This window comes from Jaculus jaculus, chromosome 13 (genome assembly GCF_020740685.1).
Source record: "Jaculus jaculus isolate mJacJac1 chromosome 13, mJacJac1.mat.Y.cur, whole genome shotgun sequence".
Lineage (NCBI taxonomy): Eukaryota > Metazoa > Chordata > Mammalia > Rodentia > Dipodidae > Jaculus > Jaculus jaculus.
The window spans coordinates 34485175-34510801 of record NC_059114.1 but is presented as its reverse complement, the minus strand read 5'-3'; the positions used below and the strand labels follow the sequence as shown (position 1 = coordinate 34510801).

Here is a 25627-nt window from a genome sequence, read left to right as displayed (position 1 = left end):
ACAAAACTCAAACTGATTTCCTTTCTTTAAGGGGAAGAACTCAGGGATCTGTTTAAGCTCAGCTTTAAGGCTACATAAGGTGGGGAGTAAGGTGGCACCAGGGCCCCTTATCTGTCACCTCCTGGCTCAGTAAAGCAAGTACCTTCCTCAAGAACTCCTACAGAAAAAAAGCTGACAGGGAATGGGGTCCTCTGCATGGGCCAGACCTGGGCTACTTGTCCACTCTGACCTGGATGAGGTTGGCCCAACCGAATCCCATGGACTGGCTTCCTTCCCAGGAAGAGCTTCCGTCACCAGGAGAAGCAGATGCTGTGCAAGAACAGATTCCCAAGGCACCTATGGCAAAGAGCAGCATGTGCAGGGCGTCAAACGTGAGTTGGCCCTGCTGAGAGCGACTTGCTGATAGTCACTGACATTAAACAGCTCCTACTACCCCCCCTGAAATACACAAAGAAAACTGGAAGCTTTAATTCTTTATTTCCTAAAGATAAAAAAGGAATTTTTGTCAGTTAATTTTGGGAAAAATCTTTCTTTATTTCTCATAAGGATATCTAAAGGTATTCTATGTGTCTCCTATATTACTTGTATATTTTTCTTCTTTTTTGGAGGGGGTACTTATTATGTTCTTGGTCTTACAAGTCAGGAACCTGCAGTATGCCAAAAAATATAAAAGTGCCATCTCTCCATGGTGCTTTCCCCAATTTATCTCTTCCTCTTTCATCCCTTTCCTAGACAGAAATAATTTCTTTTTCTATCTACATATGGACTCCTCTGATTCCCTTACTAAGTTCTGCCTTCAAGCATAGTGATTTAGTGATGTATCTTAATTGATCATGCACTTGATACATATGGATGAAGTAAGTGCCTACTGTACCAGCTGCTGGACTGACACAAAATTATCATCATCCTATCACACCCTAAAACTTCCTTTTTAAAATATGTGTTTAAAGCCTGCCAGTCCAGATTTGATTCCCTAGTACCAACATAAAGCCCAGACACACAAAGTGGCACATGCACCTGGACTTTGTTCATAGTGGCAAGAGGCCCTGGCATGCCCATACTCACTCTCTCTCCTCTTTCTCTCTGTCTGTATTAAATAAATAAATAAAAATATTTAGCAGCATGGTGGTACACACCTTTAATCCTAGTACTTGGGAGACAAAGGTAGGGGCATTGATATGAGTTTGAGACTAGCCTGAGACTACATAGTAAATTCCAAGTCAGCCTGGGCTAGAGCAAGACCCTATCTCAAAAGAACAAAAACAAGGGCTAGAGAGATGGCTTAGTGGTTAAGGCATATGCCTGTAAAGCCTAAGGACCCAGGTTCAATTCTCCAGGTCCCATGTAATCCAGATGCATATGGTGGGGCATACATCTGGAGTTCGTTTGTAGTGGCTAGAGACCCCCATTCTCACTCTCTCTCTCTCCCCCTCTCTCTGTCTCAAATAAATAAATAAGATGTTTTTTAAAAAAGAACAAAAATAAAAATATTTAAAACCTTTAGCTTCATTTTATTGGTAATAATAGTAAATGTCCTGGTAGTATCATCATGATAATTATAACAGGCTTTGTTTCATATGCCAAACAATGCATATATTATTTCCTGATCCTTTCAGAACTCCTCAGGGGTAAATACTATTAACCACTCCACAGAGGAAGAAACTAAATCTCAGTGGCATGAGGTGCATTGCTCATACTCATAGCCTGCCTGTGAGAGTCAGAGGCTGGATATGAACCCTGATCTGGCAGGTTCCACATCCTAGTCTCTCTCCAGCTTGCAGAAACTGCCCCACACCTGCTGTATAGGAAATGGAAAGTGGCTGCTTTTCTGTGGAGGTTAAGGTTTGAATCCACTACCTTGCATGCAAAACACAGGCTGTGGACTTTGAGTTGTGACTGTTTTCTTTTTTTTTTTTATTTTTATTAACATTTTCCATGATTATAAAAAAATATTACCATGGGATATGTTTTATAATCATGGAAAATGTTAATAAAAATTTAAAAAGAAAAAAGAAAAAAAGAAAAAAAAATCCCATGGTAATTCCCTCCCTCCCCACCCCCACACTTTCCCCTTTGAAATTCCATTCTCCATCATATTACCTCACCATCTCAATCATTGTACTTACATATATACAATATCAACCTATTAAGTACCCTCCTCCCTTCCTTTCTCTTCCCTTTATGTCTCCTTTTTAACTTACTGGCCTCTGCTACTAAGTATTTTCCTTCTCACACAGAAGCCCAATCATCTGTAGCTAGGATCCACATATGAGAGAGAACATGTGGCGCTTGGCTTTCTGGGCCTGGGTTACCTCAATTAGTATAATCCTTTCCAGGTCCATCCATTTTTCTGCAAATTTCATAACTTCATTTTTCTTTACTGCTGAGTAGAACTCCATTGTATAAATGTGGCACATCTTCATTATCCACTCATCAGTTGAGAGACATCTAGGCTGGTTCCATTTCCCAGCTATTATAAATTGAGCAGCAATAAACATGGTTGAGCACGTACTTCTAAGGAAATGAGATGAGTCCTTAGGATATATGCCTAGGAGTGCTATAGCGGGGTCATATGGTAAATCAATCTTTAGCTGTTTTAGGAACCTCCACACTGTTTTCCACAATGGCTGGATCAGATTGCATTCCCACCAGCAGTGTAGAAGGGTTCCTTTTTTTTCCACATCCCCGCCAACATTTATGATCATTTGTTTCATGATGGTGGTCAATCTGACAGGAGTGAGATGGAATCTCAATGTAGTTTTAATCTGCATTTCCCTGATGACTAGTGACGTAGAATGTTTTTTAGATGCTTATATGCCATTCGTATTTCTTCCTTTGAGAATGCTCTTTTTAGCTCCATAGCCCATTTTTTGATTGGCTTGTTTGATTCCTTATTATTTAACTTTTTGAGTTCTTTGTATATCCTAGATATTAATCCTCTATCAGATATATAGCTGGCGAAGATTTTTTCCCATTCTGTAGGTTGCCTCTTTGCTTTTTTCACTGTGTCCTTTGCAGTGCAAAATCTTTGTAATTTCATGAGGTCCCAGTGGTTAATCTGTGGTTTTATTGCCTGAGCAATTGGGGTTGTATTCAGAAAGTCTTTGCCAAGACCAATATGTTGAAGGGTTTCCCCTACTTTTTCCTCTAGCAGTTTCAGAGTTTCCAGGTCTGATGTTAACGTCTTTAATCCATTTGGACTTAATTCTTGTACATGGCGAGAGAGAAGAATCTATTTTCATCCTTCGGCAGATATATATCCAGTTTTCCCAACACCATTTGCTGAAGAGACTGTCTCTTCTCCAATGAGCATTTTGGCATTTTTATCGAATATCAGGTGGCTATAGCTACTTGGGCTTACATCTGGGTCCTCTATTCTGTTCCACTGATCTACATGTCTGTTTTTGTGCCAGTACCATGCTATTTTTGTTACTATGGCTCTATAGTATAGGTTAAAATCAGGTATGGTGATACCACCAGCTTTATTTTTGTTGCTCAGTATTATTTAAGATATTTGAGCTAACCACATTGGTTAGCTCACCTTTTTCTTTTGACCTCCATATGAATCCTAGAGCAGGGGCTTTTAAACTGTGCTGCAGTCCATTAGCAAATCATAAAATAATTTCTTTGGTTATCAAACAATATCTTTAATCAAATAATGAAATAGAATACACCAGAAAAAGGAAAAGAAAATACCAGTACTTATTATGTATGCTTAGTTTTGCTTTTGTTTCACAGATTTATATACTGGGTCACTGTGCAAAATAAATTTCTCCCAACGGGTCAAAGAAAAGTTTGCAAACCATTGCCTGCCCCTGAGTAATGTCGCTGAAACCTTGAGAGCGACAAGCTTCTGTGCTGCTTGTTCCTCCAGCCCGAAGCTCTGGAAGACTTCATTTTCATTGCATTCTCTTCCTCCAGGTCCTATAGGCATGCAGTGAGCACATGACTTGTTTCAAATGGTCACTGAAAGTGACTTTGTGGTAATCTGTCAGTCTCATGCAGAGACCCCAGCTGGTGACCCACAGGCAGAGTCTGGCTCATTGAGATAGGTCCTCTTTGGCATGACCTCAGTCCTCCGTGGTCCAGTAAGTTTACCCTTTAGGTGGCCAGTCTCCTAGGTTTGATCCCCTTGGTTCAATTTTGCCATTTCCATCACCTACCTGACCTCTGAAGAAATTTTGCCTGTATTTAGTATGCACAAAATCTGAAAGGACTCTGAGAGATCCCAGAATGTAGCTGCTTTACTTTACAGGTGGAGAAAACAAAGTCCCAGAGATGGGGAGGGACATATTAGGACTTCCATCACAAAAATTTGATGGCAGAGAAGGAACGTGTTCTCTCACAAATGAAGCAAAGGTGGGGGGGGAGGAAGGGAGGGAAGGAGACAGAGGAGAGGGAGGGAGAGGTGGAGGGAGGGAGAGACAGATAATAAAACCACCCTCACAGGCTGGAAGAGTGGAGGCCTACAATCAGTCAGATTTCTGAGGGGAGGCCATCTCACTTCTTCAGAGGAGATTTTGTCACTGCAGAGACCATCCATGAATCCCTGGATGACTCTGAGAAATGGAATAAGCACTCCAGACACCAAAGAGGACCTCAAGAGACCTCTGCCATTTGAGAGTTGAGCATGCTTGAAGTGGCTTCAGTAATTCCCCAGATATGGGCCTCATTGTGCCTACATGTCCTTGGCCAAAGTATTGAAACTGGTGGAAAAGCTCAACACTTTCCCAGTGTTTCCAACTGGTCCTGGTTCATCCTGCATGACAGAGAGCCCTGAGTGCCTACCTCTCCGCTCTAAGCCTTGGGGCTCCGAGCCTTGGGGCTGTGTCTCTGGAGGTGGGAACCTGGATGAGAGGCAGCAGAGGGCTCACTAGAGAAACTAGCTTGGGGTGAATGGAAGCCCATTTTTATTACCATGATACTGAGTACATCTTCTAGACTCTTAGCCTAGCTTCTTTGAGTATCTGCAGTGCTGGAGAGGGGAGGGATGGCCAGGACTGAGGCAAAAGGAAGACGGGGAAACCATGGGGCTCCACAATGTCTTAAAAACAAACACTAGGACACCCAAAGAAAGCATATCTGGAAGCTACATCCAAGCCAAGCAATCCAGCCCAAGAAATTTCCTTGAATGACAGTCAAGCCAGCTTATGTTTGTAGTCCAGCATGGTTTACAACAGATAAGTGTAACCTACAGGCCATTTTATCATATCATTTCAAGACAAGATTCACTGATTCTTTTTTAAGATTTTTAAAAAGTTACTTGCAAGCAAAGAGAGATAGAAGAGAGATAGGGCTGGAGAGGTAGCTTAGCAGTTAGGGCATTTGCCTGAAAAGCCTTAGGACCCAGGTTTTATTCTCCATGTCCCACATAAGCCAGATGCACAAGGTGGTGCATGTGTCTGGAGTTTGATTGCCATGGCTAGATTCCCTGCCATGCCTATTCTTTCTCTCTCTCTCTTTCTCTCTCTCATTTCCTCTCCCTCTCTCTGTCTCTAATAAATAAATTAAAATTTTAAAAAGAAAGAAACAGAGAGAATGACTGTGCCAGGGCCTCCAGCCACTGCAAACAAACTCGACACATGCCCCTCTTTATGCTTGTGGCTTTATGTGGGTACTAGGAAAATGAGCCCAGGTTGTTAGGCTTTACAGGCAAGTGCCTTAACTACTGAGCCATCCCCCTAGTCCCAAACATTCCTCTAGAAAGCTAGATGTTTTCCAGAGTCCCTCTACTGTAATCCCGAAAATTTGTGAGTCAGGCTATCAGCTGGTGTTGCCTAGATTTCTGTACAGTATATCAGAGCTTGATGGTCTGCCAAGGTCTCAGGAAACAACCTTGTTTAAGGACTGAAACCTCTAGCTCTGAGACCAGGAGGCTGAGTCACTGGTAACATGAAGACCATTGCTAGCTTCCTAACGTGCCTCTATTTCCAACATGGCTTTCAGGGCTCCAGACAAAACTTAAATAGTACTTTTCAGTTAAGCTGTAGAGATGATGGGAAGAGGCTGACAGGCTGGAACAACCCCATTCTCCCTTTTGGGGATGTCCCAAAGTCCAGACAACTCAGCCCGAAGCACATCCCTCTTCTACCTCTTGGGATTCAGTGAGCAAGAGGCATTTCTGAAAACACACCATGGCATAGAAAAGAGAAAAGACAAAAGTGAGCCTCTACCAAGCCTACTGAAGCCTGAACCCCTAGCACCAACTTGTGCCTGGGTGGTAACTTCAGTCATATTAAGTATCCTCTCTGTGCCTCAGAATGCCCTATGATGGTGTCTCATGGGGTCATGGTGAGGAATGAGAAGACTCCCATGAAGCACTTAGCTCAGTGCTGGCATTGGCAATTGATAAATTAATGTTGGCCATTTTTAGCTACTTTTCCTCTCTGTTTAGTGTCACTTACTGGGAGGAGGTAAAACATGCTGGCAAGGGACAGAGCCAGTGACAAGAGAGCTAGTATTGATCAACAGGAGACCACACCAAGATAGGAAAAAACAAAAAAACTCAAGGTTGGCAGGTCCTAGTGAAGTTTCCCCTTCCCCATCAGCCCTTTCTGCTTGTTCTCTAGTCACTCCTACACAGCTATGGATGAGATATCGGTCAAATCCCATGCCAACACGGCCAGATGGCATTTTGAAGCATTAACTAGCCTTTCCTTCACCACCCCACTTGGTGCCTCCCCTCATTTAGGGAGCAGGGCATAGGGTCAGGACAGGCAGCAGAAAGCAGGCTGAAGGGGAAGCTTCCTATTTTTAGAATTTCCAAAGCCTGCCCCTCTGGAAAAATAGGAAAGATTTACTCCAAAACTCAATGTTCTCACAAAGCCCAAGTTAAGAAGGAAAGAAAGAACTCCTGTCCCTAAGCTAACAGGACCCTCCCTAGTCCGAGGGAGGGAGGAGACGCTCCAGGCAAAAAAGGAAAAGGCAGATCTGAGTCCTGAGGAGGCCCAGTGCCAGCCCTCTTGGTCAAGCCCACGGACTCAGGCTCAGCCAACAGCGGACAGGGTGGGAGCGAAGGCAAGGCAGGGAAGGGCAAAGCGATTCAGGAGTTCCCACTTATCTCAGAAGAGAAGCAGATATATTGGTAGAGACAGATAGATGTAATTCAACTTGAACCAAGTGGTCCCCAAGAGTGTGAGCTGCCATTTATTCCCCCTCTCATGACGCTCACTGCCACGAAGTACGCTTCAGCTCGAAGCACATCCTCTGCTGTAGCTATTCAGGGCAAGCGGCTGTAAGACAGGAGCAGTCTGGCCAAGAACTTGCTGTTCTGACATATGTACCAATGGCATTCTCTGGAAGAGGTGGCCACGGCCGTGAAGCGTGCAGCTGAGCCTGGCAGTGAAGGCTGTGGAGGACGTTCTGTTGCTGCAGAGGCTCTATGGTGGCCTACTGCGCGACAGGCCGTGCTCCCGACGCTGACATGGGAGACGCAGGGCCGTCTGCAGGGAGTCTGGAAGGTTCAGAGAAGTTGGATCTCTGCCTGCTGCAGTGGCCAACACCTGCAGCACTGGTCTTTTTGGAGGACCAGTGTGCACACCTGTCAGGCCCTCCCTCTGGAGCCAGGCCGTGACCGGAGCTGGCCGCTGACAGATCCTGGCCCGGAAACAACTTCCTCAGCCTTTGTGAAGATGCCGAGGCTTCTTCCCCGGGCCCTGCGCCATGTGTTCAGAACCCCCCCCTCCCCCACCCCCGCCGCTGTTTCTAGGCCTCCACTGGGAGACCAGTGAATGGCTACTATGAAAAGAAAGTCAAATGCATCTTTAGCTACCCTCTTCAGTGCTGCACCCTTGAGGAAGCCCCACAGCAGCCTGCCCTGTGGTCAGAGCCCAGGTTTTAGAGTCAGGATCGTTGGCTTCAGTCTCTGTCTCTGTTCTGTCCTCACTGGGCAACCCTGTGTGAGCAGCCTTAGTTCACTGGGCCTCAGTTCCCTCATCCATAAAACAGGTAAAGGATGGTGTTCCCTCTTGAGTAAAGGGAACTCCTTGGGAGGACATAGGTAGATTGCTGAGCACTTTCCTGACAGAGAGGAGCCATTCTCTGAGTATTACCCACTTCCTCACTTCTACATTCACCCCGTCCTCATCCTGCTCCCTGCATGGTTTCACTGTCATCCCTCCCCTGTCCTTTTGTGTCTCAGAACATTAACCCCCATCCACCTGCTCTGACGCCATGCCTCTAGGCCTAGGATAAGTTCACCTTCTGTGAACCGAACCCTCTGCCCACATTTTCATGACCTGGGCTCTGTGCCAGCCCAACCTACCTCTGGGTTTGTCCTCCCTCGTCCAGATACTCTGATACTCTGGGGCAAGCCTACATGGTTGTGGAAGCTTAGAGCCCCTCTCTTCTTTGGGCCTCAGCTTTCTCATTGTTCAATAGTTTAAGTGGACCAGTGTAGTCGCTCTTTCTTTCAACTCAACAAGTGAGAAGGAACAATGACACAGTGAGATGAGCACTTATGCACCATTGGTCCTGAGGGTAGAAAATTGTCCCCACCTTTATGAGGTTCCCAAGCTACCTTTCTGTTCTGGCTCAAATGACCATCAATGTTATGACACATACATGACCCTCAGGGAAAGCACTCACTTATTCTAAGCACACACAACAAACATATAAACACGTCCCCTTGGAGCCAGAAGATGTGCTCAAAATACACCTCCCCAAGATAGTACAGAGAGATCATAGTCTCACTCCCCCAGGGGGAGACATGCAATTCACACATTCCTCCGCAGGATATATTGAGATCATGTCAGCCACGCACATCTACAGCCCACAGAAACTCATCCACAGAGAGTGCCAGAGAAAGAAAAGGTTGCTTAAGGTGGCAAGTGGTCTGTAGCTAACAGCTTCATCTTGACAGCAAGGACAGGACAACCAGGAAACCTCTGCCGGCCTTGTCCAGTGATGGACTTGAGAAATGTCTGAGCCAAGTGCACTGGTGTTAGGGGTAGTTTACAAAGACTTTTTGCACTGAGTTCACAGTGATGATCCATGGCTTCAAAAGTCCTTTTTCTCAGAAGTGCTGCTTTTTGAACATAAATTACTTACCAAGCAGTAGACTGACTGAGTACTGTATCAGTTACTTTTCTTACTGCTGGGACAAAATGCACAACAAAAATCAGTCTGTGCGAAGGGTTTGTCTTGGCTTACCGTTTCAGGTTGCAGCCCATCATGGCAGGGAAGGAACAGTGGGAGGAGGTGGAGGCCACTGGTCTCATGCAGTCCACAGTGAGGAAGCAGGGAGACGTACGCTTGCACTCAGCCAGCGCACAGGCTCTTGCTCGCTTGCCCTCTCTCCGTTTTACACAGTCCAGAGCCCCAGCCCATGAAATGGTGCCATCCACAGTTAAGGTGGGTCTTCCCACCTCAATTAACCTAATCTAGAGGTAATCCTTCTAGATAATCCCACACTGGTGATTCTATGCCTGTCAAATTGACAGTATAAGCTCTCACAAGCACTCTCATATGATTTAAATCATTTAATATAAAGGATGAGTTATTCCCACTCTAGAGACAGGGAAGCTGAAGGCTCACATTTTATAACTTGATACATCACACCACAGCAAGTAGCAAGGCTGTGGAATCCAAGCCCAGCCCTCCTGACTCCAGCAGCCATTTGGCTACACTGTGCAGTGAGCATCTCACCCTTTCAATGCAGAGATCCTGTGACCTGTGGCCTCACCATGGGAAGTCAGCTCATGCCAATGATCCTGTTTCAACTCTGAAGTCAAACCCAACCCTCCCACTGTGAGCTACCAGGTCCATTTCGTGCAACCTCAACCTTTCAGGCAGCCATTTTGTACCCAGGAAGTGCCTGGCTCCACTCTTGGGTCTCTCTGGTGCTTAGCCAACACCTGTGAACATACCCAGGGTGCTCTGGGCTCTAACAAAGGCGGGCAGCTGCGGTGTGACAGCCGCTGTGCCCTGCGCCAGGCTTGGGTGTACATTTCTCTGGGCCCTGGGCCATTGCCAGCTCATTGCTGAGCCAGTGGCTTCTCTGTTTGATGTTTCACCTTGCAGTCAGAATGTCTGCTGTTTGTATCACACTTCAAACCAATTTGTGAAGCTGTTAGGCTGTCTCTAAGTCAGCTTTGTTGCTCTTTTAATTATACTCCACCATAGCATAGCATATGTGTCCCTACCTTTTAAAGACTATTCTAAAGACATACTATTAAACATGGGAACATTGTTATTTTTATTTATTTGTTTGAGGTGGGGGGAGAATGGGTGTGCCAGGGCCTCCTGCCACTGCAAACAAACTCCAGATGCATGTACCACCTTGTGCATCTAGCTTGCATGGGTCCTGGGGAATCAAACCTAGGTCCTTTGGCTTTGAAGGCAAATGCCTTAATTGCTAAGCCATCTCTCCAGCCCCCAGATATGGGAACATTTTTATCTACAAGGTCATGTAACCTTCAGGGAGGTGAAAAACAAAAAGATTGTGCAGATGTCATGTGGGTAAAAAGAACATAACTTACATTATAATACTATGGGAGAAACAACTGCTTTTAAAAGAGACTAATAAATCTAATAACATAAAAGAGAGTCTAATTTAAAAGTGGGACCAAGCTCTCACTGCCAGACTGAGGGAAGAGCATCCATGGGGTAATCCTGACACAATGAGTTCCATCAAGGCGGGGTCTCTGGAGTCTCCATGCTCACCCCAGACGAGTAAATAGCACCACTGCAGTAATCCCGATACAGTGAGTCCCACTGAAGTGCTGATTTGGGGTCTCATGTTCTGTAAGTAAGCTCTAAAAAAAGTGAGACCATTTAGTAGACAGGATAGAGTGTAAAAGAAGATAAATAAACACAGAAGACTGCAAAGGCAGAGCCATCTGTTAATTCAAGGGAAACTTGACAAATCATGTTGTCTGAGATTCTCAGTGGCTAAGGAATGAGCTGTGGTTGGAGAAGTTAGATGAATTGCCCAAGATTAGAAAATGGTACCATGGGCTGGAGAATTGACTTTCCTGGGAACGAGGGTTTGAGTCCCAGTACCCACATAAAGCCAGATGCACAAGGTAGTACATGTATATGGAGGCTTTTTTGCAGCCCCTAGAGGCCCTGGAGCACCCCTTCTCCCCTCCCTACCTCCCCCTCAATCTTTCTCTTTCTTTCTCTCCCTTCCCTTCTCCCTCCCTCCTCCTCTCAATTTCTCTCTCTTTCTTTCTCTGCCCTTGCAAATAAATGAGCAAAATATTTATAAAAAGAAAGGAAGGATGGAAGGAAGGAAGGAAGAAAGGCAAGAAGAGAGAAAGAAAGAGAAACAAGCAAGCTATGGCACACACCTTTTATCCCAGCATTTGGGAGGCAGAGGTAGGAGGATCACCATGAGTTCAAGGACAGCCTGAGTCTGAGACTACATAGTGAATTCCCGGTCAGCTTGGGCTAGAGCAAGACCATACCTCGACAAAAAATATAGAAAAGAAAACCAGGTATCAGCAGAGAGGGAATTGGAACCCAGGTTGCCACCAGCACTTTCAGGAAAAAAAAAAAGCACAGGGAAGGAAAAAAAAGGGAGAGAGAACAAAGACAGGTGCAGGGACTGGATATTGAATCACTTTCTTGATATGGCAGCTCACAGGTTTCCTAGAAAACAAACACATGCTGAAAGGAAGGGGCAGAGGATTTCTACACACTGTTGGTGGGAATGGAAACACGTGCAGGCATTGTGGAAATCAGTATGGGGGTTCCTCAAAAACTAAAAATAGATCTGGAGAGATGGCTTAGCAGTTAAGGCATTGAGACACTTGCCTGCGAAGCCTAAGGACTCATTTCCTACATAAGCCAGATGCACAAAGGCAAGGCGAGTGCACAAGGTCACACATGCACACAAGGTTGTGCACATATCTGGAGTTCAATTACAGTGGCTGGAGGCCCTGGTGCACCCATTCTGTTCCACCCACCCCCCATCTATCTCACTCTCTCACATAATAAAAAGGGCCAGTCTTTTGGGCTTGCCTCAAAAAAAAAAAAAAAAAAAAAAAAAAAACACTAAAACTAGAATGATGTAGCAGTACCACTTATGGGTATATACGAGAAGGGATCTAAGTCAACATATAGTACAGATACCTGTACATCCTTGTTCAATGGTCACTAGAGCTGAGCTACCCAATCAGCCTAGATACCCACAAAAAGATGAATGGATAAAGAAAATGTGATACATGTGTATATGGATGTATACACAATGGAGGTTTATTCAGCCATAAAAAGAAATGAAATTGTGTTTCTGGTGGGGAAAAGTATATAACTGGACATGGTAAGCAAAATAAGTCATATTCAAAAACCAAATTCTACTTATTTTCTCTCATATGAAGAATCTAGATTTAAGAAAATGAGAGGAAAGAAAAGGACACAAAAGAGGAAGGAAATGAGAGAAAGGAAGAAAGAAAGAGAGGAAAGAGCATGGAAGTGAAAATGGTGAAGAGGGCAGTGTGTGCATCGTGAAGGAGTCAGTGGCAGAGGAGAGGGTGCAAGAGCGGGGCACGGGGCGGATGTGGGTGAAGTACATTTTGTACATGTGTGAAATGTCTAAATGGAGCCATAGAGTTTTGTACAAATAATATATTCTAGTAAAAATTTTATCAAGCAATCAGTTTCACCTCCCCTTTTAGTATGTTGTTTTGGTTCAACAGAGATGTTCTTCACATGTTCTCTGTAACATTGAGTAAGAGCTTAACTTACAAATTTAGTTATAAAATTCAGACATATTTGCTTGTAGTACTTTAAAGATTTGTTATGCATATAAAAGACAGCTTAATGTTTCACACTCTTAATTTTTACTCTCAAAGGCATTAGCTAGCTGATTATCTGTCTGAGAAAATTATGCTGACAACCATAACCAACTAATTTTCCTGTTTTTTGTTCATTGGAAAATTAAGATTAATTCAGTCAATGTATGCCCAGATGTTGTGATTTTAAAAAGGAATCAGTATTTATTACACTGCTCAGAATCTTTTGTTTCCTGATCAAATCAGGATGGTTGAATGTATGTATAATTAATCCCAACTGCAAATTGTTTGTTAAATGCAACTTTCAAACTCTTCAGAAATAAAAATGAATAATTTAAGTCAAAGGTAGTGTTGCACTCAGGTTCGCATTGTTGGCAGAAATCACCCGGCCAAGAGCAGCTTATGGGGAAAAAAAGGTTTGTTTTTGCTTATAGACTCAAGGGGAAGCTTCATGGTGGCAGGGGGAAAGATGGCATGACCAGACGGTGGACATCACCTCCTGGCCAACATAGGTGGACAACAGCAACAGGAGAGTGTACCAAACACTGGCAAGGGGAAACTGTCTCTTAACACCCATAAGCCCACCCCCAACAATACACTGCCTCCAGGAGATGTTAATTCCCAAATCTCCATCAGCTGGGAACCTAGCATTCAGAACACCTAGTTTATGGGGGATACTGAATCAAACCACCATAGGTAGCATCCCTGAGTTAATTTATATATACTATTTTTGTATAACTAAAAATCAACCTGACTGATGTACTTTTGAAACTATCAATTACACTGTCCATTATGATGGCCACTAGCCACGTTACTACTTATATGAAATTTGTATTAATTAAAATTTAATTTAATGTAAACTCAGTGTCTCAGTCACATTAGACACACTAGATATGTTCAATAGCCATTTGTGGCTGATGGCTCATATGCTAGACAATACAGTTATAGACGCTTCTGTCATCTCAACACACAGTACCAGATAGCACTTCCTCAGGACCAGCAGTGGCAATGACTTCTAGCTCTTTATTGGCCAAATAATTCTAAAAGAAGCTTCTAAAAGAAGAGGTTACACCTGTATGCTATTCAGAACATGCCATATAATCTGTATGACTGAATTTGGCAGTGGCATGGATTATCTCACAAGTGAATAGAGCTAATGCCCTGTGAGGCTTGTGGCCACTCTTGAAAGGAACTCTCAAGAAAAGATAGTTCTAATACATGAGGTAGTGTGAAAATCTCTGAGTAAACTGACTCGGAATCTAGAAGGTATTTACCCTTAAGGTAAATATAAGAAATCATGTGAATCATGTGGTTGAACCTTCTGAGTTTTAAAAATATAATGATCAGTAGAAAATAAATAGTCAAATTTCAGCATTTGGGTGAGGGATGTATCTCAGTGATAGAGTATTTGCCAAGCATGTGCAAAGTCCTAGGTTCTACCTAGCATCGCAAAAAGTAATTAAAAATTTAAGTAAGTACTTCATGAAATCCATATATTTGGAGGGGAAAAATGGTACATACTTCATACACTTTGCCCAGTACATATTTATACACAGAATAAGGTTAAGTTTCAGACTAATTAGCCAAGAATATAAAACCTCACTGGGGGCTGGAGAGATAGCTCAGTAGCAAAGTCTAATGACCCAGATTTGATTCCCAAGTACCCACATGAAGCCAGATGCACATAGTGGTGCATGCATCTGGAGTTCGTTTGCAGTGTCTGATGGTTCTGGTGCACCCATTCTTTCTGTCTGTTTCTCTTCTCTCTACGTCTCCCTCCACTTACAAATAAATAAATAGAAAAACAAAATAAAAATCTTACTGGAGCAGAGGTGGCTTCCAGGGCAAGAGCAGATGTGGTAGAGCTCAACGTAAGTTCCCTGACTAGAGCTCCTATCAGCTCTGTCGGATAAGGAATGGGGTTGCCCGTAGAAGAGCAAATCTCACTGCCCTTTTATAATCACATCTCCATCAGCAATCTAAAAGAACTCCCACCAAGGCTGCATAAATGTCTATGTATAGTCTGCTTATGAATATCACAATTCTGGAACTCAGGCCACACTCAGCATTCCCCAAACATTATCCTCATCATAGGGGATGGAGTGGCAGAGTTAGCACTTCTGTCCCCAAGGCACATTTCCTAATATAGCCCCTCAATCTGACCCTATGTCTTTCTATCTGGATGGTTCAAAGTCTAAATTCTGACTGAGGATCATGCTCACAAATGCACATTCCCAAAATATCAAAGTCAAATTAGAAAAAATTAAATTGACCTTGGATGTTGGTCCTTGAACCCAAGAAAGAGGTGCATGGGCACTTGTGCTGTGACTCTGGAGGGCCCTGAGAGACTTCCAGGCTGTCAGCACTGATGAGGACCGTGGCTCTGGCTTCACTTTCCGGCTCACAGCTTTGCTTCCCTTTGCAGACATCTACCACTATGCTGCCCATGTAGACAGATTTGTCTTTTCCCACAAACTGAGGTTGGTGGCACATGCCTTTGATCCCAGCTCTCAGGGGGCAGAGGTGGGAGGATCACTGTGAGTTCAAGGCCAGCCTGAGAATATAGAGTGAATTCCAGGTCAGCTTAGGCTAGAATGAGACCCTACATCAAAAAAAAAATTTAACAACAAAGCTACTACATTAGATCAAACATTCCTAAAGGATGTAATCTCTAGGTCCCCTTGTAAGTCAAACTTGCTTGTTTATTAATTAAATTTTGATCATTATACATTCAGAAACCTTTTACTGTTGCAAAAATTTTTGTGACCTCCAACATGACCCTATTTGAGGCTGTGGACCACAGTTTAGGAAACAGTGTGTATGGGGACTAGAGATATGGCTCAGCAATCATACAAAGCCTAAGGAGCCAGGTTGAATTCCCATCCCACATAAAGCCGGATGCAGAATGGTGCATGCATCTGAGGTTTGTTTACAGCAGCTGCCCATTCTGTCTCTTTTCTGTCCATTTCTGTCTCTGTTTCTCTCTCTCTCTCTCTCTCTCTCTCTCTCTCTCTCTCTCTCTCTCTCTTAATCTGTGTGTGTGTGTCTCCTTACAAATAAATAAATATATTTTAAAATGACTATACATTTTAAATACAAAACTAGTAGCAATTATTTATTATCATTGTCAAGTATCATGTACCATACATGCTATACATTTATTTGACTGCCAGTACAGTGGGCATGTTTACACTGGCATCAGCACAAACAAAAGGATCATGTGGTGCATAGAACATGGCTAGAAACTTCACCAAGCGATAGGAACTTTTCAGCTCCATTCTAATGTCATGAGTTCATGAGTCCACTGTCATACATGTGACATTGACCCAAACATTGTTATGTGGCATATGACTGTACTCCATTTCCTCTCATGTTTCTTCCTTGACCTCCATAACTGCAAGGACAGGCAGAGCTCACCCCTAAGGCTTCTTGCTTAAAGAAGTTTTATGGAGCCATGTCTTAGTGCCAACTCAATTCTGCCTTAGCATTCCACACTCAATCACCTGCTGATGAATTCTTTTGGCTAGTCATTTCTACCTTTCTTGGACTTTTTTTTTCCTTCTAGTTGAGGTTATGATAATGTTTGGTGGCAGATGTCTTAAAAATTGGAGCCTCTGAGATAGTAATGGTGTATTTCTTCCTACAGTCCCTTATCAACAGAGTCCTTACAGCCCCCGGGGCAGCTCTAATGTCATCCAGTGCTACCGATGTGGAGATACCTGCAAAGGGGAAGTAGTCCGTGTCCACAACAACCACTTCCACATCAGATGCTTCACCTGTCAAGGTAGGAGGCCCAATTTCTGAGCTCCTTTCTCAGATTCCCAGCCATGCTTTCTGCCAGCACCTGGGTCAAGGACAAGAAGAACAAACACAGCATGTTGGAATGTTCATGAAGGTTTGAAAACTTTCCCTGGGTCTCCTGAGACTTCTCCCTCAGGTCACAATTGGAACCCAGGAGGAGATCAGAATGAGAGTAGCAATGGCTGTGGGTTAGGAAAAGGAGCCTGGGGAGCTTGGAAGGAGAGATGCTGGCCAGAGGAAAAAGACAGTAGATAAGCTTAACCTCCACATCTGAAAAGACTCCTCCCTTGTGTTTATAAATTAATTTAAGAGTGAATGGTAATCCAAGCTACATGGGTCTGAAATGAGCACCTATTCTGTGACAGTGTGACAGCCCTCAAAGGGTTAAGTCTAGCAAGAGAGAGGAGTCACCTTGACTTCAGTAAGACTTGTCATTTGCCAACACATGTCATTACCTGTCATTGCTGCAGCTTACCCACAGCATCTATACCCAATCTTGCCGCAAGCTCCTACAGCAAAGGGTCATAGCAGCAGGAAGGGAAAGGAAGGCAGCTGTAAGAGCACGGGAGTTAGTTCTCTAGCCCAAGAGCCACACTTCCTCCCAGGGTCCCTCTGCTGTGCCTCCCATGCTCCCACCCAGGCTGGTGGCCTCCCCAAGCAGCTACTCTGGTGGGGGGATGCTTGTGCATCTGCATGAAAACCTGTCACCTCTACCTGTTGATCTGAGATTTGTCTTCATAGTTTGAAGTACATGGTTTTTTAAATATTTTATTTATTTATTTATTTAAGAGAGAGGCACAGAGAGAGAGATCGACAGAGAATAGGCCTGCCAGGTCCTCTAGCAATTGCAAACAAACTCCAGACACATGCACCACCTTGTATATCTGGCTTACATGGGTAGTAGGGAATCGAACCTGGGTCCTTAGCCTTGCAGGCAAATACCTTAACCGCTAAGACATCTCTCTAGCTTGAAGTATATGTTTCACTTGCTATTCCCTGAGTATTCCCTCCAGATACCTGTAGGTAGGTCTTTCCATGTCAACCTACATTCCAGGTCTTCTAACTGGGCCCCATCTGAAATCATTCTCACCTGTGCTGTGATCCTGAAAGCCGCCCCTTTGATCCAAAGTAGTTTATGATGATCATTCTTAAAGCATGATACCCAGAAAAGATCACAACTCTCAAGACCTGGCATATAGAGCAAGCACAGTATTTCTGTTGGTGTAACTGATACTGAGTTAACTTTCTATGGACCCACTTCATAGCTTGGACTTAAAAAGTTATGGTCCATGGAAATCTCAAATTTCTTCAAATCGGTAAGTACCTCACTCTAATGTATCTGAGATTGGGTTCCCTTGCAATGAGAAAAAATCCTGCACTTCTTTCTTCAAGTTGCTACTGGACTCTGCACTGAGCAAGCATGTATTTCATATTCCCCAATTCTTACTGAAGCATCTGTGAGATGTTTTAACTTGTGTTTAAATTTGGGGGTGAGTATTAGCAAACTCCTTTGTACAGTTGAACCACAAGAATATCTTGAGGGCTGGATAGATGGCTTAGAGTTTAGGCGCTTGCTTGTGAAGCCTAAGGACCCCGGTTTGAGGCTCAATTCCCCAGGACCCACGTTAGCCAGATGCACAAGGGGGCACATGCATCTGGAGTTCATTTGCTGTGGCTGGAAGCCCTGGTGTGCCCTTTTCTCTCTCTTTCTCTCTCTCTCTCTCTCTCTCTCTCTCTCTCTCTCTCTCTCTCTCTCTTTCTCTCTCTCTCTGTCTCTGTCTTTCTCTCTGTGTCTGTCACTCTCAAATAAATAAATAAGTGAACAAAAATAATTAAAAAAAAGAATATCTTGGTGAATAACAATTTTTACATCCTCAAAAATTGAGGTGGGGGCTGGAGAGATGGCTTAGCAGTTAAGTACTTGCCTGTGAAGCCTAAGGACCCCGGTTCAAAGCTCAATTCCCCAGGACCCATGTAAGCCAGACACACAGGTGGCACATATATCTGGAGTTCGTTTGTAGTAGCTGGAGGCCCTAGTGCACCCATTCAATCTCCCTCCCTTTCTCTCTCTCTCTTTCTCTCTCTCTCTCTCTCTCTTTCTCTCTGTGTCTGTGACTCTCAAATAAATAAATAATAAATAATAAATAATTGAGGCAGAACAGGGCTGCAGAGATGGCTTAGCGGTTAAGTGCTTGCCTGTAAAGCCTAAAGACCCCAGTTGGAGGCTCGATTCCTCAGGACCCACGTTAGCCAGATGCACAAGGGGGCACATGCATCTGCAGTTTGTTTGCAGTGGCTGGAGGCCCTGGTGCACCCATTCTCTCTCTCTCTCTCTCTCTCTCTCTCTCTCTCTCTCTCTCTCTCTCTCTGTCACTCTCAAATAAATAAATAAAAATGAATAAAATATTTTTTAAAAATTGAGGCAGAACAAAGGAAAAGCAATGAAACTGCTCTTAGGAAAGGATATAGCATGTGAATTTGCAATTAATGTTCTTCAGTCAGTGTTAGCTATAATCTTTGGTTTATACCAAACACAATGGTGGGCCTTTGTTTCAGCATGGGTTCTCACCTTCCAGCAGGCTGGTTTGTGCTCATTCCCTCACTCACATTATGCTCTCAGAGCTCCAAGACAAGACTTCCATAATTAGGGCCTTTAAAGCTTCAGCTGGGGCCAAGCAAATCAATGTCATCCCAGAGTCAACCTCATGGGAAAGGACCTTTGCTTTTTATGGGAGGATCTACAAGATCATATCTCAAGAGTATACATGCAAAGAATGGAATAATTTGGCCATTTGGACAATTTACCACAAGAAGGTTGTAGAGTTTTTTGTTTGTTTGTTTGGTTGGTTGGTTGGTTGGTTTTGCGAGATAGGGTCTCACTCTAGCCCAGGCTGACCTGGAATGCACTATGTATTCTCAGGATGGCCTCAAACTCATGGCGATCCTCCCACCTCTGCCTCTGCCTCCCGAGTACTGGGATTAAAGGCATGCGCCACTATGCCAGGCATTAGAGTCTCTTTTGATGGAGATTTTAAGGGGAAAAACAGGCCACCATTTTTCTGTATAAACTGCTTAGGATTTGAAACAGTAACGGGATCTGGGCTCCCAGCGGTAATCAGTAAAAATATTAGGTACCCTCAATAGGCTTCTCATTTAAAAATTCTAAAGTGCCTATGCATGTCTACTTCGACCTTTCCACATGCACTGAAATGAACAGGAAGAGCTCTGCAGAGGCCAGAAACAAAACAAGGGGAAATCTTAGTGTGACAAAGCCAGATTCACTCTGACAGTTTGTACCAAACCTGGGAGGCCTTGAATTTCACCATTATGTCCAAGTGGATCATGGTGAAAAAGAGACAACACTAGAGTCTGACCAAAATGAGGCTCTGATAGGAGACTAAATACAGCAAGTCTTCTTATGGTTTGTGACAGGAGAAGCAAACCGGCTGTAGAGAAGGAGAAAAGAAGACAGCCAGCAAGAAAGCTTGCCTACTTAGTTGAGAGAACTAAAATTTGTCTGCAAATTAGTGGTAACTCATTCTTTACATGATTCTTGGGTGTTTGTTCAGGCTATGTATTTTACATATTTTTTTAAAAGAGTCAAAGTGTTGAAAAGAAATTTCCGTGGTTTGCAAATGATGGGAACAAATGATGATCCTCTAGGGAGAAACTCACCCTTACTCTAGACCTCCAAGAATTCCCATAACAAAATGAGTAACTCACAGTCAAAGACATATAAATCATACTGGAGAGAGGTAGCAGAATCAATGGTGGGCACAAGCAGAACCTCAAAGCCTCTGTAAATTGGAATTTTCTGCCATTATCCAATAACTACATAATAAAGTCTCACAGAAAAATATAAAAGAAACACATCTACATGCACCATAATGAAACCTCAGATTATCAATGACAAAAAGATAATCTTACAAGTAAACAGAAACTACTTTTCTAGAGTGTGGGTACACCCATGAGCGTGTCCTCCTTGTGGTGAAAGCCTGGTCACTTCCCTGTGAGAGCAAGGACGAGACAAGCACGTCCGCCCTCACCCTGCGAGCCAGCCCCACGCGACAGGCCCACATGCCCGAGCTAAACACGACAAAGAAGTACACGGTAGCCCGGCTGAAAAGGAAGAAGGAACACTCTCTCTATTTGCATGTGGAAGGACCTTATGTATAGCAAAACCTAACGAATACACCGAAAACTACTAGAACTAGTCGAGAAATTTAAGGTTTCCAGATACAAGATGAATATGCCAAAGTCAGTGTGTCTCCACATTGATGATGAGCCAGAAAATCAATTTTAGACAGATGGGGATGTCTTGTAGTGGTAGAGCACATGCCTGACATGCAAAAAGGCCCCAGGTCCCATCTCTAGCACTATAAAATAAAAAATAAATAAACAAAATTGAGAAAATAATGCCATTCATAATTGCACCAAAAATATAATTCTTAGGAATAAATTTAACACTCTAAAAATTATACTGTGTCAGGCATGGTGGCACATGCCTTTGATCCCAGAAACCAGAACTCAGAGGTAGGAGGATCACTGTGAGTTCAAGGACACCCTGAGACTACATAGTGAATTCCAGGTCAACCTGGGCAAGAGCAAGACTCTACCTCAAAAAGCATTATATATGTATATACACATGTATATAATGTATGTGTTGACAATGATAAAACATTAGATAATTCCTGAGCAAATAGGAAGTCATGTGTAATATTAATTTTAATATTTAATATTAAAATACTTTAACATTGGTAATATAGCTGCCCTCTTCAAATGATCTGCAGGAGTAAGGGCTAGTCGGCTCAAACTGCCATAACAATACAGCCAGCTAGGTGGCTGGAACAACAGAAATTCATTTTCTCACATTCCTGAAAACTGGAAAGTCCAAAATTAGGACACCAACACGGTTGGATTCTAGTAAGAACTCTTCCTGATTTGCAGATGGCTATAGAGGATGGAGGGAAGGAAGGAAGGGAAAGGAAAGAGAGCTAACTTTCTCTCCAGACATACCACCCTGAATGTGCCTGATCTTTTCTGATCTCAGAAGCTAAGCAGGTTCGGCCTGGTTAGTACTTAGATAGGAGAGAGGTAGTTTTCTGATGTTTCTTTTTATAAACATACCAACTTTATCCTTTATAGGGCTTTGCTTTCAAGACCTCGCCTAAAACAAATTATTTACAAAAGCCACATAACCAAAATATTATCACAGTGGCAGTTATAAATTTCTGGGCAGCACAATTCAGTCTATAGCAGATGTATTCTCTGGTAAAATCCCAGTGATATGGGGAAGGGAGGGAGAAGAGATAATTCAATAGGTAGAGCGCTTGTTAGACGGCATAAGGACTTGTGTTCTGATCCCAGCACCCACATGAAATCTGGGTATGAGGACGTGCACCTGTAATCCAGCACTGAAGATGCAGAGACGAGAGAATCCCCAGGGCCTGCTGGCTTGTTTGTGTGTGTTCCATGAGAAATTCTGTCTCAAGAAAATCAGGTAGAGAGCCACAGGTCATTTGGCCTCCACATGCACACATACTCACACACACTCATACACACATGTGTCCACACACAGACAAACATGCATACACAGATGCATGCAGACTATACACATACATATGCAAACAAAAAGCCCAACTGGCTTCTTTGCAAAAATTGCCAGGCTGACCCTAACTATGGAAAGGGTCACCAGCTAGCTAGTCTAGCCCAATTGGTGAGCTTCAGGCCTATGACAAATCCTCTCTCAAAAAAAAAAAAAAATATATGGGCAAAGTACTTTTCCTCTAACCTCCACATATACACACACATGTGCATATGTACACATACACACACACACACACTCACCCATATATATAAGCACACACATACACATATACATGTGCATCACACACACATACAAAGAAGATGTTGGATAAAGTTAAATTTCAGTACCCATTTTGTGGGTCTTTAAAAAGTAGAAGAAGGGCTGGAGAGATGGCTCAGCCAAAGCCTAAGGATCAGAGTTCCAATTCCCCAGCACCCACATAAAGCCAGATGCACAAAATGGTATCTGGATTTCACTTGCAGTGGCCAGAGTTCTCTCCCTCTCCACACTCCCCTCTCTGCCTCTTCCTCTCTTTCCAAATGAAATATTTTTAAAAACAAAATGTAGAAAGAGCAAGATGTGGCAGCACATGGTTTTAGTCCTACCATTCACAAGGTTGAGGTAGGAAGATTACCATGGTATCAAGGCCTGCCTGGGCTACAAAGTAAGTTCCAGGTTAGCCTGGGCTGGACTGTAAGTGAGGCCTTGCTTCAAAAAATATAAAAACATAAAAAGTAGAAAGAATTGAAAAGCTTTCCTGTTGAATGTCTTCTAAAACATATGGCACATACATTTAAAAGAAAACTGTTGAAAACATTCCCTTCAAGATCCAGAAAAGTGCTCACTCTCACACTTCAGTGTGGCCTGGGGGTGCCCTGGCCACCAACATAAAATATAAACATCAAAGTTATGGGCTGGAGAAATGACTCAGTGGTTAAGGCGTGTGACTGCAAAGCCTAACGACCCAGGTTTGACTCCACAGTTCACACATAAAGCCAGATGCACAGTGGCACATGTATCTGAAGTTCATTTGCAGTGGCTGGAGGCCCTGGTATGCCCATTCTCTCTCTCTCTCTCCTCACTCTCTCTCTCTCTTCTCTCTCAATCTCTCTCTCTCTCTCCTGCTTGCAAATAAATAAATAAAACTAAAAATTCCTTTAAGATATTATAAAATATAGAAAGAAAAATCATACTTGTGACTAATTTTGGATTATATCCTATACTTCATATAAGACCCCCCTCTCTCCTCTCTTTCTGCCTCTCTCTCCCTCTCTCTCTCAAATAAATTAATTAAATTAAAATGAAAAAATATATATTAAAAAGAAAACCAAAGATATATGTCAGTGGTAGAACTCTTACCTACTTTGTGTGATGCTCAGTTCAATTCCCTAATACTGAAGGGGGGGAAAGGGGTAGATAAATCTTATAAAGTTGCATAAGCTTTTATAGTGAAAAATATAAAATTCTAAATTTATAAAACATACTAAAGAAGGATATCTTTACCTAAATAAGAGAAACATTAAGAATATAACAATGCTATATTGTTAGACTAGAAATTCAAAGTAATTGTAATACATTCCATGATATTTTCCATAGAAATTAAGAAGCCAGTTAAAATTGTATTCTTGGCAAAAGTCCTGTGATAGTCCGCATTCTAAAGAATAACAACAAAGCTAGGGGTCTGTCTTACCAACTGTCACTGCTTATTATTACTGTACAAGCTATTAAAATGCTGTGTCTTGGCATAAGGTCAGATAAGCAGACCAATGGAACTGAATATAGGACCAAAAACAAGCATATAAGGAAATACATTTGTTGTAGCTCAGTGGGAACAATTAAACTGTTCCATAAATGGCACAAGCATGATTAATTATCCATGTGGGAAATATGATCCCTACTGTATACCACTCACTAATGTCAATCCCAGGTGGCTATGTAGCAGTGACGTGAAAAGCAGTACAATAAGACGTGCAGAAGACAATGTAGAAAAAGACATCCTTTCAGGGCTCTAGGGCAGAGAAGCACTTCTGTGTGATATAGAAGGCATAATCTTAAAGGAAAACAATGATAAATTTAACATAAAGCAGGGAATATCTGTTCATCAGTAGACATAAGGGCAGCAAAGACAAGCCTTGACTTGTAGAAGATACTTGTAATAACAAATGAGAAAGGATCCTTTTCTAAGATACATACAGAATTTCTAAATTTCAAAGAAAAAAAAGTAAGTGAAAGACACCAGCAAGTATTTTACAATACTGAAAGTATAAATGAGTCATAAACATATGAAAGATTCTTAATTCCCCTAATAGTCAGGGAAATGAAGTTTAAAATCACAGCAAGATATCATTTCGCATGCATTATATTGACTAGCAAAATGTCCCCAAATTTGGGTCTAGCAAATTTGCTGGTGGGAATGACAATGGGGGTAGGGAACTAGAAAACTGTCCCAACACACAAATAGTAGAATACTCATATTAGCATTTTATATTTTAAAAAAACAGCTACAGCAGAAGTGTCCCTCACAGTGCAACAGATCCATTGCCCGTGTCCCCGCGTGCTTCTCAGGCACAGCATGGAGAGGCAGAGTCAGAACAAGTGCTGGAGGGTTCTAGCAGTATCAGGTTCAGGTGCAGGCCACGCTAAGAGATCTACTACTGATGGATATAGCCTTAGTGGCAAAACAATAAAGAAAATTAAAGGCATGGTAAATACCATGACAAGGACCATGTGGGGAGAGAGAGCTCTCAGGAAAAGGAAAATGGGCCACTAGGGTGCTTGGGGATGTCCTGTTTCATAAACTTAGTGTGGGTACATGGTCATGTAGTTATCCTTTAAATTGTACAATGCAGTTTATATATTGTCTCTGGGTACATTTTACAATGAAAAAATTCTTAATATTTTATTTACTTATTAGAGAGAGAGAAAGAGACAGATAGAGAATGGGCATGCCAGGGCCTGTAGCCACTGCAAACAAACTCCATAAGCATGTGCATTTGGCTTTATGTGGGTACTGGGGGATTGAACCTGGGTCCAGTGTCTTTGCAGGCAAGCACTTTAACTGCTAAACCATCTCTCCAGCCCAGATTTTATAGTTCAAATATTGACTTAGATCACCCTCGGGGGACTTTCCAACTCTAATCTTGGAATTTAATGAATCTAGCCTAATCTGAAAAGTTAAAAGTCAACAAAACTCTAGGAAGAATCCCATAGTCTCAGATCTGGGTCTACCCTCAGTTACTACCTAGCCACCTTATTGTACAAGTAAGTGAGCTTTCGTGAGGGCACGGAGCACTGATGCTGGAGAATGGCACCACAGACATAGACAGCGCCACTAACCCACATAGCAGTCTGTTTCTCGTACTGACTGTGGCTGTGTGGGAGACCTATTTCTAGGCACCATATTTACAGTTGAGAATCCATTCTGGGTTTTCTCAAAGAAGTTCTAAGTTCACATCATCTGTCCTGTCCTTTTATCCAACTGCATAATACACTTTTCTGTTGTAAT

General features: G+C 42.9%; 1 protein-coding gene across 5 annotated transcripts in view; it reads left to right on the top strand.

Annotated features, from left to right (window-relative positions):
• Ablim3 (actin binding LIM protein family member 3) overlaps positions 1-25627 on the top strand; it is a 128358-nt gene that overhangs the window by 29676 nt on the left and 73055 nt on the right. For all 5 annotated transcript variants that reach the window (XM_045132529.1, XM_045132528.1, XM_045132526.1 and 2 more), the window contains exon 3: positions 16381-16518. In XM_045132529.1, coding sequence (XP_044988464.1) covers positions 16381-16518 — 138 coding nt within the window. The remainder of the gene's footprint in view (positions 1-16380; positions 16519-25627) is intronic.